Here is a 19,064-nt window from a genome sequence, read left to right as displayed (position 1 = left end):
ACTTTGGCTCAGGTCCTGATCTCACGGCTCGTGAGTTCGAGCCCCACATCGGGCTCTGTGCTGACCGTTCAGAGCCTGGAGGCTGCTTCGGATTCTGTGTCTCCTTCTCTCTCTGCCCCTCCCCCACTCATGCTCTGTCTCTGTCTCTCTCTCTCAAAAATGAGCGTTTTACAAAGTTTTTAAAAAAATGATGAAGGCTTAAATGGAAACAATCACCGTAGAACTGCAGCAGAAACGACGGATATGACCTATTTTGAAGACAAGACTATCAAACCACAAAATGGATATGGGGTGATGGAAGAGGAGTTGTTGAGAATAAGTCTTAAGTTTCCTTGTGAGTGATTGGTAAGAAGATAATACAAGAGGATAGATAGGATTAAAGCCAAAACCAATGTATTTGGCTTAATTCCTCGAAATGGAAATGTCCAGTTGGCAGTTGGATATTTGGCTTTAGAACTCAGGAGAGAATCCTGAACTGGAGATATATTTGTGAGTCATCAGCAATGATCTTGGTTAAAACTCTGATAATCAGTTACAGCACTGAGACAGAACGTGTGCAAAGAGCAGAGGGCCATAGAAAAAGATTCTTAAGGAAAACCAATATTTAAGGATTGGTTGTAGAAAGAAAAGACCACAGAAAAAGTTGAAATGATGGGGGACGAAGGAGGAGAAGAAGAAGATACTGTATCGTGGAAGCTTTGGGAGAAAAGCAATCTGAAACCAAGTCATGGGGCTTAATGTTGTGAGACTTCATGAAAGGACAGAAAATAGTTCATAGGTTTGGCAATTAGGAAAGTGGGTGATCACCATGGGTCAGTTCAGCTCCTTTTAAGAAGATGCCCAGAGAGAATGAGACATACAAGAGATTTATTGCATTTAAGGTAATGCCTGTGAAGGATAAAAGAGGAGGGAGCAGGGGTAGGCAGGGAAAGTCTTCAGACCATGGTCCGATGATGATCTGACAGGTGTAAGAAGAGAGAAGGAAGGAAGGAGGATGACTTGAAAGAGCCTCAGATTTTAGTCTGGGAAGGTCTTGGCCAGGCCAGTGGGGCGTTCCCCACAAGGATTGCCCGTTCAAGGAGTCCTGTAGGGAGAAAACTGGCCCCACTCTAGTACCCTCACCATGTTCAGTCACTGTGAGGTAGGGAGTGTGGGTACTGAGCATGGCTTCAGGGTTGCAAATGAAACGTTATGGCAGCTGGAAGCTGTCAGCCAGCTCCTCAGGTCAAGTTCAAGAACCTCTTGTCCTGGCTCTGTGGCTGCCAAACTGTTAGGGAGGTTTTAGAGGAGTCACAGGAGTGGAGGAGGTTTGGTGGTTGTGGGTTGACGAGTGGATGGGAGATGACGAAGTGGAGACCCTTCTTTCCTAACAATGTCAGAGAGTGGACGGAGAAAAAATAGAACGACAGGTAGAGGGATCTAGGGTCAAGGGAATATATTTATAGATGGAGGAATATAAACATCACCGGAGAATGGAACGTCAAGGACAGAACAAGTTTCCAGTCTTGAAGGACATGGGAGGAGGGGGAAGCGAGACTCGAAGAAAAGAGAGGGATTTTTCCTCTGAGTCTGGAGTGGAGGAGGGGAAAAGGATGCAGAGAGAAAGAGAGAGAGAGAGATAGAGATAGAGAGAGAAAGAGAGAGAGAGAGAGAGAGAATTTTGCGACATGGGGATAGTATTTGGGGTATTAAAGCCCTGTGTTATTTTTAATATTCCCGATTCACTGAGTAAATGAGTTAATGAATATAAAGTTGTTAGCACACAGAGATGTCCAGACACAAGGTGGTAGATGTAAGTAATGAGGAAAAGAGAAGAACAGATTTGAAGTCTTTACTATCACGTTAAAAATGAAAAGATCTGAAGAGACTTGTCTTTTGGTGAATTACACCTGATACAGCTTTGAAAAATAAGATTCATTATACTCTGAGGAATTTCTAAAATGGCGTATCTTCTAACATTTAGTGTGTGTGCGTGTGTGTGTGTCTGTGTCTGTGTTTTAAATCATTTGCAATTTGTTTCTGTTTCCCATACAGTTTTGAAGTGAATTTGATATAAAAAGGGAACCAGTTTCTTGATAATACTCAATGCTTAATATATAGGGAAACAGTCACAATAATGGTGTGAAAGTATAAGATTTTAGCCTTTATGGAAGCGAATTTGGCAGTATATTTACCAAAAAAAAACTTAAACAGTGTGCTTCCTCTATTGATACGATTTCATTTTTATGACTTTAAGGAAATTATTATACGAGTACTCAAAAATGTACTTCCAAAATGTTAACTGTAGCCAAATCGTTACCAGAGCCAAAAAGTAGGAACAACTGAGAGGTCTGAACTACAAGACTGATTACAGTATGGTGCAATCATCACAAAATAACAGCAATTAACTTAGTGATGTGAATGAATACATAGTAACATAGGAAACATTAAATAAAAGATTTTATTAAGTGAGAAAACATAGTACAGAGATGTATACCTAGTATAATCTTGTTTGTGTAAACAAATGAAAGGTATTTAATTTAAATATCACTACATACATTGATAAACCGCCTGGGCAACTTACATTTGTGTTCTGTCTGGGTAGTGGGATGATGGCGATTTTTTACTTTTTTCTTTGGCTTGTTTCCATTTTCTACCATAAACAAGTGTTATTTATATCATAAGAAAAATAAAACCTGAATTTAAAGGAAAATGAAATAAAACAAATCTCGATCCTGTCCTCACCTACAGCCTTTAAGGGAAAACCCTCAGAAGCTTCCTTCAATGGGACAAGTCTCTATTTACCCATACTTTTTCTGTAATTAAGCTTACTTTTCTTTCAAGCCTCAATATATAAGATAGTCTTATTTTTAATTCTATTTTTTGCTTTAGTTTTTAGCAAAAAAAAGTATTATTTTGTTTTCTTTTAAAAATTGTTAAATTAGAGGCGCCTGGGTGGCTCGGTTGGTTAAGCGTCTGGCTCTTGATATCAGCCTGATTTTGGTCATGATCTCATGGGTTTGTGAGATTGAGCCCCACATTAGGCTCTGTGCTGGCAGCATGGAGCCTGCTTGGGATTCTCTCTCTCCCTCTCTCTACCCCTCCCCTGCTTGCATGCTCTCTCTCTGTCTCGCTCTCAAGATAAATAAATATTTAAAAAAATGTTTGTAAATTGTTAATGTGAATATTTCAGCTACCTTATGGACTACATTAGTTGGAGCCAACCTGGGAACCTAACCATCACTTAGAATATTATTCCAATGGAAAACATCCAGAGTTCCAAATAAGAAATTTACAAACATTTTTAAAAGCGGGAGATCTCTTGTATTTCATTGAGTTAGAGAGATCGGTAACCTGAGTTGGTACAGGAAGGAGATGACAGACACATAACGGGAATCGGCTATAAACAGATCACTGCCGCCTGCCTTCTTTTGTCCAGCAAGCCCCTCTGTTCTGCTACAGCAGACCTCCCTCCCTGCTGTGAAACCTGCCGGGCATCCCCACCCTTTTCCAACCTGCCTTCCATCCCACCCTGCTCGATGCCCTCAGCCACTCACGGCTCAGAGTTACCAAAGCTGCCTGTGGGGCTCAGGGTTGCCATGAGTGAACTTTCAGGATCAGCTTAATCTTTTGCTACATTTCCTCAGTGGGAGCAGTTCTGAGCTCATTACAGCTTCTGGTTTGGGAATGTACCTCTTCTGCCAGCAGCAACCATGGGCTGTTTTTGTTACCCTGTTAGAGGTATGTAAGTTAGTTTTTACCTAAGTAGTCAGTTTTAGTTTGGCGTAAAACCAAACCTATGGAATTTTATGGTATTTTTTTCAGCCTCATTTTCCTGTCAGTAATAATTTCCCATACATGCCTAAAAATAAAGAAGTCAAATTTATAAGACTCATCCTTTTCCATGAGACAAACGGACTATTTCCTGCCTCCTGAATGGAACTGAAATTCAGCAATTTGCTTTCAACAAAACCATCTAAACTTCACAGCACACAGCGGTTCTGTTGGAAGTGAGAGGGAGGCATGCCCATAGGATCCATGCCATGGTGATTGTGCTGAGTACTGTTTCAAGTATCTTTTTCCCCCCTTAAGCATATATCAATTCCTTTAATTTTCACAATAGTCTTTTAAGGAACTATTGTTACCTCCGTTTTAGTTGAAGAAACCTAGATACAAAGAGGTTGACTTGCCCAAAGGCTCACAGCTAGTGGTAAGTGGTAGCCCAGGTATTCCGGCTGCAGCGTGGGGCCTGTGAACCACTGTGTTATATCCTGCCTCACCATTTAGTTGTACAATGACCATGACTGTACCTAGAGGGTACTGGGTTCTGGACTAGACGTGAGGGTATGACCTAGTGATTCCCCACTTGGTGATAGATGGTTGTAGAAGCAGATTGGTGACATCAAGTGGTATTTAAACTTTTTCTTATGAAATCTTCCAATTAAATCTTGAATGAAAGCCTAAAATGGAAAAACAGACAGGAGTGGACTGCTTCAGTTAAAGTAGGGGGACAAAGGAGGAAGGCCTGGGCTCCACCCACTCAGGCTTTCCCAGAAGTCTTTATGGGACTGGAAGGGCTTGGAGAAACGTGGTTTGAAAACTACAAAGTGGGGGCGCCCGGGTGGCTCAGGCAGTTGAACGCCCAGGCTCTTGATTTCGGCTCTGGTCATGATCTCACGGTTACTGTTTGTAGGTTCGATCCCCAAGTCGGGCTCTGTGCTGCCATGCACCAGGTCTGCTTCAGATTCTCTGTCTCCCTCTCTCTACTCCTCCCCCCTGCTTGCTCTCTCTCAAAAAATAAACATTAAAAAAAAAAAAAGAAAGAAAGAAAGAAAAAGAAAACTATAAGTGGATCAGGGGCACCTGGGTGGCTCAGTCGGTTAAGCGTCTGACTTCAGCTCAGGTCATGATCTCACGGTTTGTGAGTTCGAGCCCCACATTCGGCTCTCTGCTGTCAGCCCTGAGCACTCTTTGGATCCTCTGTCCCCTCTCTCTCTCTGTCCCTCCCGCACTTACATGCTAGTGCTCTCTCTCAAAAGTAAATAAACATTAAAAAAAAAAAGAAAGAAAGAAAAAAGAAAACTTCTAAGTGAATCAAAGAGCAAGGGATCTAAAATCAGGAGACCTGGGCTCAAATGAAGATAAATCCATCCATTTTTAGGGGATTCAGTTTTCTCACCTGTAAAATGGGAGACCATTCCTATGCTACCTTGTTCTTGAGGACTGAATGAGATGAAGTCCATAAGAGCACCACTTTGAACTCGCAAAGCAATATATAGTTTCCATTTCTACCGAGACCTGACTTAAAAAGGAGAACCCCAAGTGGCAATGAGGCATGAGACAGTTTCTAGTGCATTTTGGGTATCCCTGAGCATTCTCAGACCAGGAAGGAGTCAGAGAAGTCAGAAAAGCTGGGTAGAGTCTTTGAAACGATCACCAAATTCTAACGAAGAAATTTTGTTTTAGTGATGTCTCCTCAATAGAATAGAAAAGATGAATAAGAAAACAATGCCTATCTGGTTCGCTACTAAACGTCCGGAGCAGTGGTGTGCCCAGGCACAATAGCAGGTATTCAATAAAAACTTGCGAAATGAATTAGGAAGGAAAGTCATAAGGAAAATTGAGTGAGCCAACAAACCAAATATATTTTGTTAGAGCATGTGGCTCTGTGTCACGGTGGGATCCAAATGTGGTTCTCTGAGAGGAAATGTCACACCAGATACAGAATGATGGGATGCCACGGGCACAGACCTTGGTAATTTTAGTTCATATGCTATTCTAGAGTTTCATTTTGGACTTTAATTGTTAAATGTCAGACTCCTCAAATTCACAGGCAAAACAAGCATAAATTCATGAGAGTTCTCGATCTAATTTTGAAGAGGTCTTTAGACTTCATTCCAGTGATTAAAAAAAAAAACAAAACATCAGGGATATTGGGTCTCAGCTGTAAACGTGGAGAATCAATTTGTACTAAGATGTTTTAAAATAATGCACAAATTTCCTTTTTCAGACTTAAATATTCAGTGTAACTTGTACATCTGTAGTTCTAATAGAAAGGGTCATCGTGCCAGTTTTATCACATTCACAGAAGCCATCCTAGATTTCTTTTCCTAACTTGGATAACATTTCAGGCTCCAGTGCCTAAAGGTTCTAGGAGGCACCTGCTCAGTTCCAACCACATCCTCCCCCATTAGACAGTTGTGCTGGAAGCCACCTCTATCTTTAGAAACATTTTAGAAACATTTAATGTCATTTTAACTCCCAACATTGGGTGAGTGTTATGTCTCGTTCTCTTTCTACATGCCTGTAAACTGAGGGTACACTGTATTTATACTATTATTATTAAAATTTTTTCTTTAACATTCATTTTTGGGAGACACAGCACTAGTGGGGGAGGGGCACAGAGGGAGACACAGAATGTGGAGCAGGGCTCCAGGCTCTGAGCTGTCAGTGCGGGGCTCGAACCCATGGACTGTGAGATCATGAACCCAGCCAAAGTCAGATGCTTAACGACTGAGCCACCCAGGTGCCCCTATTTGTACTATTATTTTAAGAAGAGACTAAGTGCATCCTTTTAAATTGAAAAATAACATGCAGGTTAATAAACTATTTTGGTGCAAGTGTGAAGTAAATCATGGATACAAATTCTCCAGATAAGAATGATCAATTCACCAGGTTTCCTTCCAGTTCATGAATCTGAAACTTTTAATGCTCATTTTGGCACTGAAAAGGGTATTTGTTTCCTGTATTTCGTATGTTCCTAGAGGTCTAGTTTTCTTTTCCAGACCCCATTTCATTGCCCAGAGTCAACTTTAAAGCAATACAAAGCATATTCTTCCCACTTGGATACTGGACATTGATCCTAGGCCTCGGGTCATGACAGGAGTTGGATACTCTCTGAAATGTCTTAGTTTTGCAAAGTGATCACTAGCATGGCCTCTTGGCCCCTTTACATGTATCTATGGATATAAATAACTCATGTAACTATGTTGTCCTTTTAATAACCTTCAGTATTGCTTGCTCTAAGGCAGAAATCTTAACAGCACGGAGATGCGTGGGAAGTCTCCACATATTTCAAAGAAACAAGCTTCTTACGCTTTTTCACCACTTGTCTCTTTGTAGTTTCATATTACCAAACAGAATTAGCAGCCATCAGCAGAATCCAGAAAACATCTCTTCTACATTCTTTTCTCAGTTACCACCGGGTCCAATATTAGCAAACAACAAATGATGGTAGGCATAGGGGATCAATTTTAGGTGCAAATGCTTTAGATACACAAAGCCCATAATTTTTTTCACTTATATTTTATATTCTAAAATGTTTATATGTCCTAGTAGTCCTATCTAGAAACATATTTTGTCATTTAAATTTGCTTTTCTCAAGTTTAATTCAGCCAAATATCAATATCCCTCTTTGCCCCCTTTTGAAGAAAAAGTGAAAGTAAAAATGATGTCTTTGGTAGAATAAGCCAAGATCCTCATGATCACAGTATTTCAGTGTTAGGTGAAAAATTCTAGGTGTGAAGTTTTTGTTTGGGTTTTTTTAGAACTGCATCTCCTTAATTTGGGTTGGGAAACCTGAAACATGCTAATTCAACTTTCCTATTTTGCAAATGAACAAACTATGTATGGGCCAGAGTAGCAAAATTATAGTTGGAACCCATGTTCTTTGGCTACTAGAACTATGTTCTAATGATACCAAGGTTGGTAGATAGACTGTGCAGTAAATGTGAAAACAGGAAAAAATATTTCCAAAGATAGTTTCAAACACTTTATATTATTATGTTAGAATTTGACATATAGCTATGGATTATGGCTATGAATCACCCCCAAGGTAAGAGTTTAAAAGCAGGCTTTGACATATTTTACACGGAGATAAAATGAGGAACTCAGATGTTCGAACACTGTCCAAATGTCACATCCAAAAATCTACAATTAGGGGCGCCTGGGTGGCTCAATTAAGCATCTGACTCTCAATTTTGGTTGAGGTCATGATCTCACCAGTTCATGAGTTCGAGCCTTAGGGCTCTGGGAGGACAGGGCAGACTGCTTGGTATTCTGTCTCCCTCTCTCTCTGCCCCTCCCGTGCTCTCTCTCTCTCTCAAAATAAATAAAAATAAAACTTATTTAAAAAAACAAACAAAAAAACCAAGTCTAAAATGAATATTAACTTTCAAGAAAAGGCACTTCAGTAGAAAAAAGAATTATGACTAAGCAAAGAACTTCCAGTTTTTATTTTTTAAACATTTAACAAGAAAAACATTCAACCAAATTTTTAAAAATTAGGATGGATTAATTTACAATAAAATAGTCAACTTAAAGTATCAGCCCCTTAATTTAGGACCAAAGAGGCCAATAGTTCTGTTTAAACAACAGAATTGCACAATTGGTATTTTTACCTATATCTGATGGCACAGAAATATAAAAGTCATACAACTTTCACTGAGATCCTCCCTTCCCTCCAGAGTAGAATTCATCCAGTTGCTTCTTAGGTCAGTACTCAGGCCTTTAAAAATCACCAGTTGTATTCTGAAACATATCTACAACTATTCTGATAATGAGAACACGTTTAAAACAATTCCTAACAGGAAACACCTTAAAAATAATTTTGTGGCACATTACACTGCTTAAAGAAACAGCGAAGATGGAAAATAATGTACAAGAATTATAGTCTCTTGCTTACAGAAACCACCTAAATAAAATATTTTCCCTAATTAATTATCCTTGCTTCTTATAATTTATTAGCAGAGATGAATTACAAGAAGCAGAATGCACCATTTTTTGGTTCTTGGTTGTAGCTGCCAGCTTGAGAGTTCATGACTGTAAATGTAAAAGCAAAATATGACCATGCTCACAAATTCTGGAATGGGAAAAAACGAAAATATCTCTTCAAAGTGTTTCTCCATCCTTGCTTTCAAGTCAGACAAAAAATTCACAGCAGTTTAAGGGATGATGAAAGACTAAACATGGGCCTGCTAAAAGACATACTGAGAATAACTTTACCTATTACACTAAAGTGAAAACTGTAAGAAGTATGATATTACATTACCAAGTAACATTCTAGAGTAAGCTGCTGGAGCAAATACAGCACTTAACAGTTTCATTTACAGACTAGGCATGGTGGCCTTTACACAGAACATCTTATTTTCACACTCTTGGGTGTGCAACCCTTGAAACACAAACACACATAAAGTAGTATGTAATTCATGACAGCTGGCCAGGCACTTAACTTGGGGGAAGAGACTTTTCAGATTCTGAGGTAAACTAGAACTGTTTTCAGCAATTACAAACAAATTCTAAACAACCACACTTTACTTCACACCAACTGAAGTTACTCAGCATTTAACTGTAAGTCTGTCACTCTATCGTGCCAAAATTCACACCTATGTGTCACTTAACAAGCTATTAAAAGAACATTTTCAAGTCTGAATTTTGGCCCCATTTAGATAATTCTGTGCTTAGGACACACTTGAAAAAACTGTAAGGTACATACATATAAGGGCAAAAATGAGTATCTTTTTCCCTAAATTTGATATTACAAAAAGGGTCATACTGTCAGTCACACAGATGAGAAGAGGAGGAAGAGGTGGAAGACAATGACAGCTGAGGTGACAAGACTCCATCTAGCCTCAAGAAAGTCACACGGCAATGTTCCAAAAGGAGCAGAAACCCAGCAGCGGGAGTTTCTATTTACAGCTGTTGACAGTATGTGAAAGCTCTCAAAGTTAACACTAAGGAACACAACTCTCTGGGCTTGTTCGCTCTGGGCACAGTGCAGGTTCTTGCCCTCTTCTGAATCCATTTAGAGACAGTGTAGAGTCTCCTTAAATGAAAGCTCGTTTGAGAAGATAGAGGACCTCAGTAAGTACACACCAGAAGAGACCAGAACAGGAAGCGGCCATCTGGGAACTAATCTCTCATCAAAAGTTATCCAAGTCTCCTTTTCATTGGCGTTACCAGGAAATTATCTGCAAATGCAAACGCCGTACCTCCAAACCCTCATAACTAACAATTAGTTCTACTTCCCACTCCCTTCTCAAACAGCAATTTCTATAGAAAGGCTACTTCTCTTCTGAGCAAACTCCATCAGCTTATTATCTGGTATACACAGATGAATTCATCAACATCTGGTTTTAAACCCTTCAAAGGACATCATGAAGAAAGAAAATTTTAAAAATTTTGATCTGAGGCATCCTCATTCTCAAAATAATGAGAAAAACTATTGGTTTAATTCAGAGTTTCACATGGCTAAAAATGGTCTACAGATTTTATTTATAAAAATTTCTAAGCTGACCCTCCTCAAGACGGCAGGTTTTTCCAGTCATGGTAAAGGATCTGTGCTAACTGACCTCTTCTTTCCTTGCAGGACTAATAGTGTGCATCTGGCAAAACTACTAGCTGGAGTTTACTGGTGCAGTGAGCAAATGTGGAAGAATTTCTCTCTCTGCAATGCTAACCGGCTTGCTCAAGTTTTGAAACCGTGACCCTGGTCTATTAGCACCTTGCTGTACTCAACTGAAATAACCAAGCCGCCATTGCGGCGGGATGAGAAGGGGAATGAGGGCAATTATAATATACATCCTTAAAATATCATGATACGTAGTGAAAATGTGTCCGTTAATACATCTGAGGCTTGAAAATCATTGATCATAGCTATTAAATAAAACTGCATTAAACTTACAATTTCGAACACCTGCAAATGTAAAGCTTTAGGATATGACCTAAATTTAAATATGAATGGAAGTTCATTATCAGTAAGCTAGAAGAAACAAATTGCATATATTTTGTAAGTGGTAACCTACTCCCTGCCCCCCCCGCCCCGAAGTAGAGATTAGGTAAAAATTAAGTGAAGTTATTCATAATTGTTTCCAGTTTCATCTTTCTCTTGGAAGAGACCCAAATCAGGTCTCTGGAAATCCAACTTCATACACATAAGACACGGCATCTGCTATTATGTCGGTATATCTTTCCCTCAAAGGTAGACAGATCATAGACGTATCTCAGACATTCATTTTCATGTATAATGGTTTTTGAGACATCTATTCCATCAAAGTATTATAAAGCAAACCTACAAACCACTTCTAGGAAAAAGGCACTTTGCTGCAAAAGTTAGATTTAATTATGTGGAAGTTGAGAACACTAGGATAGACTCAAAAGTCAGAATTCACTTTTGTATTTATGAATGCAGAGCAGATGCCAGGTATAGAGTATAGCCAATAACATTACAAACAAACCGAATGGTAAACTTAACTATATACTCAGCAAAACAGTAACTTACGACATTTCTCCAAAAACCAACATAGTTCCAAGTTCAACAGTAAAAAGGAAAAAAAAAAGTCACCAGCAGTTGCTACTTTAGAGCTCAAGACATTGTTTCCTACAGAATTTCATGTCTACAGTTTGGTTCTCTGTTTCAGAGCATGAATTACTTTTCAGATGAAAAACCTGGGAGGTTTGTTTATATGTGCTGGGGGAGAACCAGGGTGGAAAAACAGTGGGGAGTAACAAGAGGTTCATTTCTCTGGTCAGACAACCAAGTGAGGAGGTAGTTATTCGGAGAACTTCTCAAACAGAGAATAATGTACTGATCTACGGAGAGTTGGGGAAATAGCAGGAGCTTCTTTGTGAAACTGAAGATAGCAACAGGAACACTTCTCCTCCAGGGAAGTCAGGACCAGGGTGTCAGTGCAGCTAAAATAAAGACAGAATCTGTATAAATGGCACATGGAGATTATGAGAAAAACATGGTTAAGAAATCAACATGAACGATAATACGTTCGCTTCCAAGCTTGTCATACCTTGACAGTGGCTCTTTTCTGATGCTAGAACTTTAAAAGTATCTATAAGAAAAGAACACACACCATGTCATTATAATCTAGTTTGTTTTTTGTTTTTTTAATTTTTTTTTTTTTTAACATTTATTTATTTTTGAGACAGAGAGAGACAGAGCATGAACGGGGGAGGGTCAGAGAGAGCGGGAGACACAGAATCAGAAGCAGGCTCCAGGCTCCGAGCTGTCAGCCCAGAGCCCGACGCGGGACTCGAACCCACGGACTGCGAGATCGTGACCTGAGCCGAAGTCGGCCGCTTAACCGACTGAGCCACCCAGGCGCCCCTATAATCTAGTTTTGATGTAGTGATTCTTCCAATTCCTAATCAGTGCAAGAATATGGTATGGTAGGCATACATTTCATAATAATGTCTGCTGGTTTCTACTGTTATTGAAAGTGTAATGATGTCTATAAAATACTTAAATGCTTTAAAAGTACTCTCAGAAAGGGTGCCATAAGGAAAATATTTTACAGCTGTGTGCAAGTAGAAACTCTCAAATAGCAACACAGAAAAAATAACAGCAATCTCCTCCAAACTGCCTGATGCTAAATAATAAAATTTATGATTATGACGCCAAGAGACCGCATGCTCACCTTATTACATCACCACACACGGTAACCCCATACAACCTTGAGTCCCATCATCACTGCTGTTGAGTTTCTTCATTCGGTACTGACGTATTTCTCTTACCAGTGTGTAAAAGGCATCTTCAACACCCTGTAAAAGAGAATGATAAAGACAGCTTAATAGACACGATCCAAGGTGTGAACTATCTCATTTGTACTTCTTGGGGACACCAAATTTAGCATTTTTATTGAATTACATCAACAGACTGATATATACAAATGGCAAATTTTGAAAAATTATACTCAAGCACAGGAAAATGGGTAATGTGGGACATAGAGAACGACCAGATCTAAAGATTCCATTCAGGAGAGCAAAATCCCTAAATACTGGCTGGTGTTGATGGCAGAAGGTCTAATGTTTGTAACTAATTTTAATCAAGGGTCTTCATTTTAGTAATATTTGTGCATATTAACGTGAGGCTAAAATGCCACACCAAGATATTAATCAGTTCATTTGGGGTTTAAACGAAGGATTAAAAAAAATAAAATACAAAAAATTCCATAACAACAAAGAATGCAGATCATTATCTCTAGTAATCAAATTTTTCTGCCTTAAATGAATGCTTGCCAGGTGTTCAAAGCTCTGCTGTACCTGTCTGGTCTTGGCTGAGGTTTCAATGAATGGAATCCCATAACTCTTGGCCAGTTCATGGGCTTGTTTTGTGTCGACGGTCCTTGTTGGCAAATCACACTTGTTTCCTACTAGCACCATAGGTACGTCATCGGAGTCTTTTACTCGCTTAATCTGTTCCCTGAGAAAAAAAAAAGGAACATATCATCATTACCTAAGAGTAAGTTTTTAGGAAGAAATGAACAGATGGAAAAAGAATCTAACCAATTTTATCTAGGCCTGTTAGCTTCTAGTATTGATCTAGTATGGAGTTTCACTTTTTCCCCCCCATGGATTATAAAAGATGATGCCTAATGGTCTTTTGGTTTAATTATAAAAAACCATGCACAACAGTGGACTGGTTTAGACTTGATGCAGCAGCCATAAGGCAGCCAAGTACTGGTTCACCTTCTAGTGGAAATGGATGGCTATTCTACCTTGACGCATACCCCGGTTAGGCTCCCTGATTCTCCAAAGAGCTTGGCTCTGGATTTAATTGGCAACCTGAAATCATACTCTAGATTAAGATCTAAAGTATAAAAAGTAAAGCATACTGCCTCAAAATAAAAAACTTTTTGAAGTTTCCTTGAGAGTGACAGTGTTTAATGAAAGACAGTCTATCCACTTCTCTAGATGGGTAATGTCCAAACATTTTCTTCAAACGATACTATCGCTGGAAGTCCAAGATATAAAATAGAAAACACCAGAAGTGCTCTTCTTAAAGGGGAACTAAAGGATCTGGGAACTCCCAACTTACAGCACTCCTTTCAGTGACATGTAAGACATACCACACAGCAGTTTGGAAACTACTGCTCTAGCTTCTCTTGACCAATACTGTCCAACAGAACTTTTCATGATGATGGAAATATTCTCTATCTGTGCTGTCCAACTATATCCACTAGTCATATGTAGCTGTTGAACACTTAAGAAGTCAGTTGTTATGTGGTCAAGGAACTGAGCTTTCAATTATATTTAACTGTAATTGACTGAAATAATCACGTAAGGTTGTAGCTACCATACTGCACAGCACTACTCCAGACTCTACCCTTGGGTACACACACAATCATGCACCTAAAATTCATTACACTGGCTATCTGCAGAACCGACCTTTGGAGTAACGGCAGTAGCCTATTTTAAAGGATAATATAAGACAAGACAGCCTAAGAGGAAAAAGGACTTCTAGAAATTCAACATTAGGTACCTGCCAAGTACTGGACATTTTCTTATGCATTGCTATTATTTCCAGGCAGCAAATGGAAAGCAGAGCAGGTTTAAGCAGAAAAAACCCCACCGAAGTCAGTTTTGGACTAGTTTGTTTCTGGGGTGTCTGTGTGGCTCAGTTGGTTAAGTGTCTTGACTCCTGATTTCGCTCAGGTCATGATCTCACGGTTCTGAGACTAAGCCCTGCATTGGGGCTTTGTGCTGGGGGTGGAGCCTGCTTGAGATTCACTTTCTCTCCCTCTGCCCCTCCCCTCCTCCCACTCTCTAGAAGAGGAAGAAAGAAAGAAAGAAAGAAAGAAAGAAAGAAAGAAAGAAAGAAAGAAAGAAAGGGAGGGAGGGAAGGAGGAAGGAAGGAAGGAAGAAAGAAAGAAAAAGGGAGGAAGAGAGAAAGAGAGAGAGAGGGAGAGACAAAAGAAAGAAAAGGAAAGAAGAAAGAAGAAGAAAGAAGAAAGAAGACAGAAAGACAAAGACAGAAAGACAGAAAGACAGAAAGAAAGAACCAACCACGAACCACTCTCCCTACTGAGTGACTTTTCTGGACTAGTTTGTTTCCATGAGCAGACATCTTCAATGGATGGAGTATAATATGCCTGTAGGCTGTAGGAAGGACATTCACACTGACTCTGTGCTAGGCACTTTTCTGGGTGATTAACATGTTATATTATCTTGTTTAATTTTCCAAACAATTCTTGGTAGGTACTATTACCTCCATATTATAGATAAGGAAACTGCATCACAGCCATTTGGTAGTTTGCCCCGAAGTCCCATGGCTAATGGATGATGGAGCCAAGTTTCAACCTGTTCTATTACTCTGCTCAAAGAACATGGAGCTAAGGAAAAGGAGCCCTGGGTTTTTGGTCCCGCTCTGCTACTAATAACAACCATGACTCTAAAAACCTAACAAAACACCTTCTGAACTCGATTTCTGATTCTGTAAAACAAGAATGTTGTGCCAGACCTTTTGGGATGAGCACTGTGTGTTGTATGGAAACCAATTTGACAGTAAATTTCATATATTAAAAAAAAAAAAAAAAAAAAAAAAAAAGATTGCCACCTTAAAAAAAATAAAAAAATAAAACTTCACATACTTGGAAAAAAAAAAAAAGAACGTTGTGCCAGAATTTTTTATGGTCTCACTGAGCTTTGAAACTTTATGGTTCTATTGAGAAAGACCACCTTTCATCTCTCTTTACTGCCTGTTCATTTCTTCCTACCATTTTCTATCTTCTGTCACATACTGACGCCTGCTTCTCAGAGGTGTTTTCGTCTCTGAAATTCCTGTGGGATCTCTAACACCACCTGTGGTCCTGAATCATCCCGTTAGGAAGCTTCATTTAAGTATTATCACACATTCCAGCCATAGTGCATTATATAAAATATGTCACAATATTAACTTCCAGTTGTAACCCCAGATCCTCAATGTTAAACACTCTAAAACCAACTCTCTTCATAATTAAAGATGCTATCTTTCCTAGTGTGGTATCCTCATCCCCTCACAAAGCTTCAGAACACACTTATCAATCATCCTTTCAGAGTAAATAATGCTCCTAGTACCTGTAAAGGTTAATATCTGCAAATGATTTGCTATTGTTGATGGCAAATACACAGAGGAAGCCTTCGCCTGTCCTCATGTATTGGTCTCTCATGGCACTGTACTCTTCTTGACCAGCTGTATCCAGTATGTCCAACAGACAGGTTTCACCGTCTATAACCACCTGTTTTCGGTAAGAATCCTGGGGTGCGAAGGGTTCGGGAGACGGCAGGGAGAGAGGAAGATTTCATTTTTATTAGAAACCACAGGGTACGCAATGCTATTGCCAAAGTTAGATAAGCTCCTTCCTAAGTTTATTTCCATCTCTCTGTCCCTCAAACTTCTAATGTATAATCACAAATAGAACGTACTTAATGTCACCCTAAGAAAAAAGCCTACAGAAAGGAAAATGTGGTCACTCTGTTCTTGGAAAAGATGAAAAAAGTTTGGTAATTCAAAAGACAGCTATACAGCAGTTAGACTAGAGATTAGCATTCAAGGTGTTATTTTACCAAGGTATAAACTGGACTTTTCTTGTTTATTGTACATTTAAATTCTAAACATACTTCCACCAGTTATACCAGGCCTTGGACACAGTATCATTTGTGTTTATAACTAAACACACAAATACTTTTCATTTCAGACAAAATTGTAACACCAAAATATTTTTCTTATCATAGTGGATTTTTACCTTTGGAAAATATTCCGGAATCAAATTCCTAAAGGTTCCAAACAAGGTGCAGTAAAACCCTGGATTGCAAGTAACTTGTTCTGTGAGTGTTCTGCAAGACGAGCAAACATTTATACTAAATTTTAAGTTTATTAACTAGCAACGTCTTGCAATATGTGATGCCGACTGTCACATGATCACAACTTGGTTAATGGTTCTTGAAATTCGTTTTGATACACAAGTGCTTTGGATCACAAGCATGTTTCTGGGACGAATTAACCTCGCAAACCAAGGTTTTACTGTATATAGTTATAATTCCTTAGAAAGACAGACATGCATAGAATATATACATGGTTTCAATTTGCCTCTAAGGCAAAAATTTTACTTGTATTTTGATACTTACATTTTGGGAATTCAGTTCAAAGAAAACAACCCATCACACCTGGTAAAGATCTAGCTCCAGAAACAAATGCGAGCTGGTTTCCCAGTTCATTGATCAGTGCCTCTCAACTTCATTGTGGGACTATAATATACTTTCAAATTAACATAGACTTCACATTGCCAAAACTGGCCTGAAGTATGAAATATGGTTAAGTGTACGAGTGTTCGAGGAAATGAGCAAAATTAAAATTATAAGGTAGGTTTGAGTCAAACTAACTTAGGTTAATAGAAGTCAGAGAGAAGTGGTTATTTCCTGGCAGTGTGGGGGTTTACTGACTGGAAAGGGACATGGGAGAACTCTCTGGAGTATTGGAAACGGTCTATATTTCTGAGTGGTGATTATGGAAGTATTTAAAATACAAATTTTAAGTCACTAGGCTGTAGATATACTTGTGAATTTTACTGTATGTATGTTACCCTTCAATAACTAAAACTCAGAAAAATATTAAAAGGTTCTAACTATTAACACTAAAGCTGTTTAGCTTAAATAAAATTTTGCCGAGGACTTACTAATTTTTAATAATGGCTATGTTAGCTTCCATTAAACACTCAGCAGCTGGTGGGGGGAGGGTAGGAAGACCAGGATGTGGATTAAAATAAAAAATCTCTAGTCAGACATTTCTAAATTGAATAAAATTACACAACCTTTTTAAAAGGACCTTAGATGCCATTTATTCAAGCCAATCTAGAACGTGGACTCACAAAAAATGTAAACATACTGATTTTTCTCAACATCCCTGTGTGTGATAGGCAGGACATGTTTATAGTAATTGAATAGACGAAGAAAATGAGGCTCAGAGAGTTTAAGTGTTTTGTTCAATATAACATAACTAAATAAGCTGCCAACAGGGACTGAAAAAAATCTAGGTAGTGACTCAAAATCTCATGTTCTTTCTTACTCCAGCCCAGTCTCAGCTGCTTCAACTTTTAATGAAAATTGCAGACTATCTAGATCTCTGAATCCTTTATCTCCATCCTATTACTCAGTCACTCTTCCCACCGCCGGTTTCTTTTTAATAGAGCTGTCATATAGGAGTTCAACGAGTATGCAACAGTTTACTAAACTGCTAAATTGTCAAGTTTTTAGAAAAACTCTAACAGCTAATAAAAATGAACTCTTCTCCACAAACATGGAAAGCTTTATTGTATTGCTGAACGCAGTACCCAAAATAACTTTTACTTCTGTCTCCTGATTATTCCTTTAGCTAAAGAGCAAGCTAAAGGATATGGGTAAGGGTGAGCCAAAAGCCAGAGGTAGGGTCAGCACACTGCCACTGGGCCTCACCTCTATGGTGGGATCATATTCATCTACAAAGTGGTTCTGGATTAGCTGGATTGTCAGTGCGCTTTTCCCAACACCACCTGCTCCAACCACCACCAGTTTGTACTCAGTCATTTCACACCAGCGAGAACCTGTGGGAAAGCAGCAATCAGGGTTAACTGGCGAGTCACATCTACAGTACTTCAAAGCTTTCTATAATCAATAGTAAGTTAAAGCCCGAGTTTGAAATATGTGGGTTCCATACACGTGACCCTCCACTTGGTTCTCAGTGATTTCAGGAGTGCAAAAGCACTGGCAGGTTACTGCGGGCCTCAGAATTCTGGCTAGTCTCCTAGCTACTACCCCCACCCTTCGGTATTTTTCAACAGCCCTTGGGCCCCGCCCTCAGCCTAAGGTAAAGGAAACCCCTCTTCCTACTCCTCCCCCAAGTCTTCTCCGCTCTGGTGGGGCAGCCTCCTGGCCATCCCCTCGTCTTACTCCCCCGCCGGTCTTCAAAGATCTCCCCCGTAACGCTCAAAACGAAGGACCCCCGCCCAAGGGCCTTTGTCTCCAGCCTGCAGATTCCGTTCGATTCCTGGCAACAACGAGTTGCCTCTTTGCGCCAAAGACGAACGCTAAACACAACAGAGCCTTACCTCAAACTTCGCTGCCTCCGCTTCCGACTGATTTAGAACAACTGGGAAAAAGGCTGGAGACCCCGGAACCGCCATGAACAGCCCCCACTAGGGAGCGGCACTTCCGGCCCCGCCCGCTACGTAATCAGTCGGCGCCCGGGGCGTCCGAGTCCCCGCCCCAGCCACGTGGGCCCCCGACCCAGGAGTCACGCGGCGGGCCGCACCCAGACCCGCCCCTCCCACACAGGACGTTTCAAA

General features: G+C 39.7%; 1 protein-coding gene across 1 annotated transcript; it reads right to left on the bottom strand.

The window, feature by feature from the left end:
* Positions 1–8,198: 8,198 nt before the first annotated feature.
* NRAS (NRAS proto-oncogene, GTPase) lies at positions 8,199–18,960 on the bottom strand. Its single transcript, XM_060626346.3, has 7 exons — positions 18,828–18,960; positions 18,196–18,323; positions 15,823–16,001; positions 13,030–13,189; positions 12,405–12,528; positions 11,778–11,819; positions 8,199–11,670 (listed from the first exon to the last, which is right to left on the bottom strand). Exons 2-5 carry the CDS (start codon positions 18,304–18,306, stop codon positions 12,409–12,411), a joined length of 570 nt encoding a protein of 189 aa, XP_060482329.1. The 5' UTR covers positions 18,307–18,323; positions 18,828–18,960; the 3' UTR covers positions 8,199–11,670; positions 11,778–11,819; positions 12,405–12,408.
* Between the last annotated feature and the right edge of the window lie 104 nt (positions 18,961–19,064).

The sequence above is a fragment of the Panthera onca genome, chromosome C1, assembly GCF_046562875.1.
Source record: "Panthera onca isolate mPanOnc1 chromosome C1, mPanOnc1 haplotype 2, whole genome shotgun sequence".
NCBI classification, from domain to species: Eukaryota; Metazoa; Chordata; class Mammalia; order Carnivora; family Felidae; genus Panthera; species Panthera onca.
Note: the sequence above shows the minus strand (reverse complement) of the source record. Positions and strands in the feature narration are given on the sequence as shown.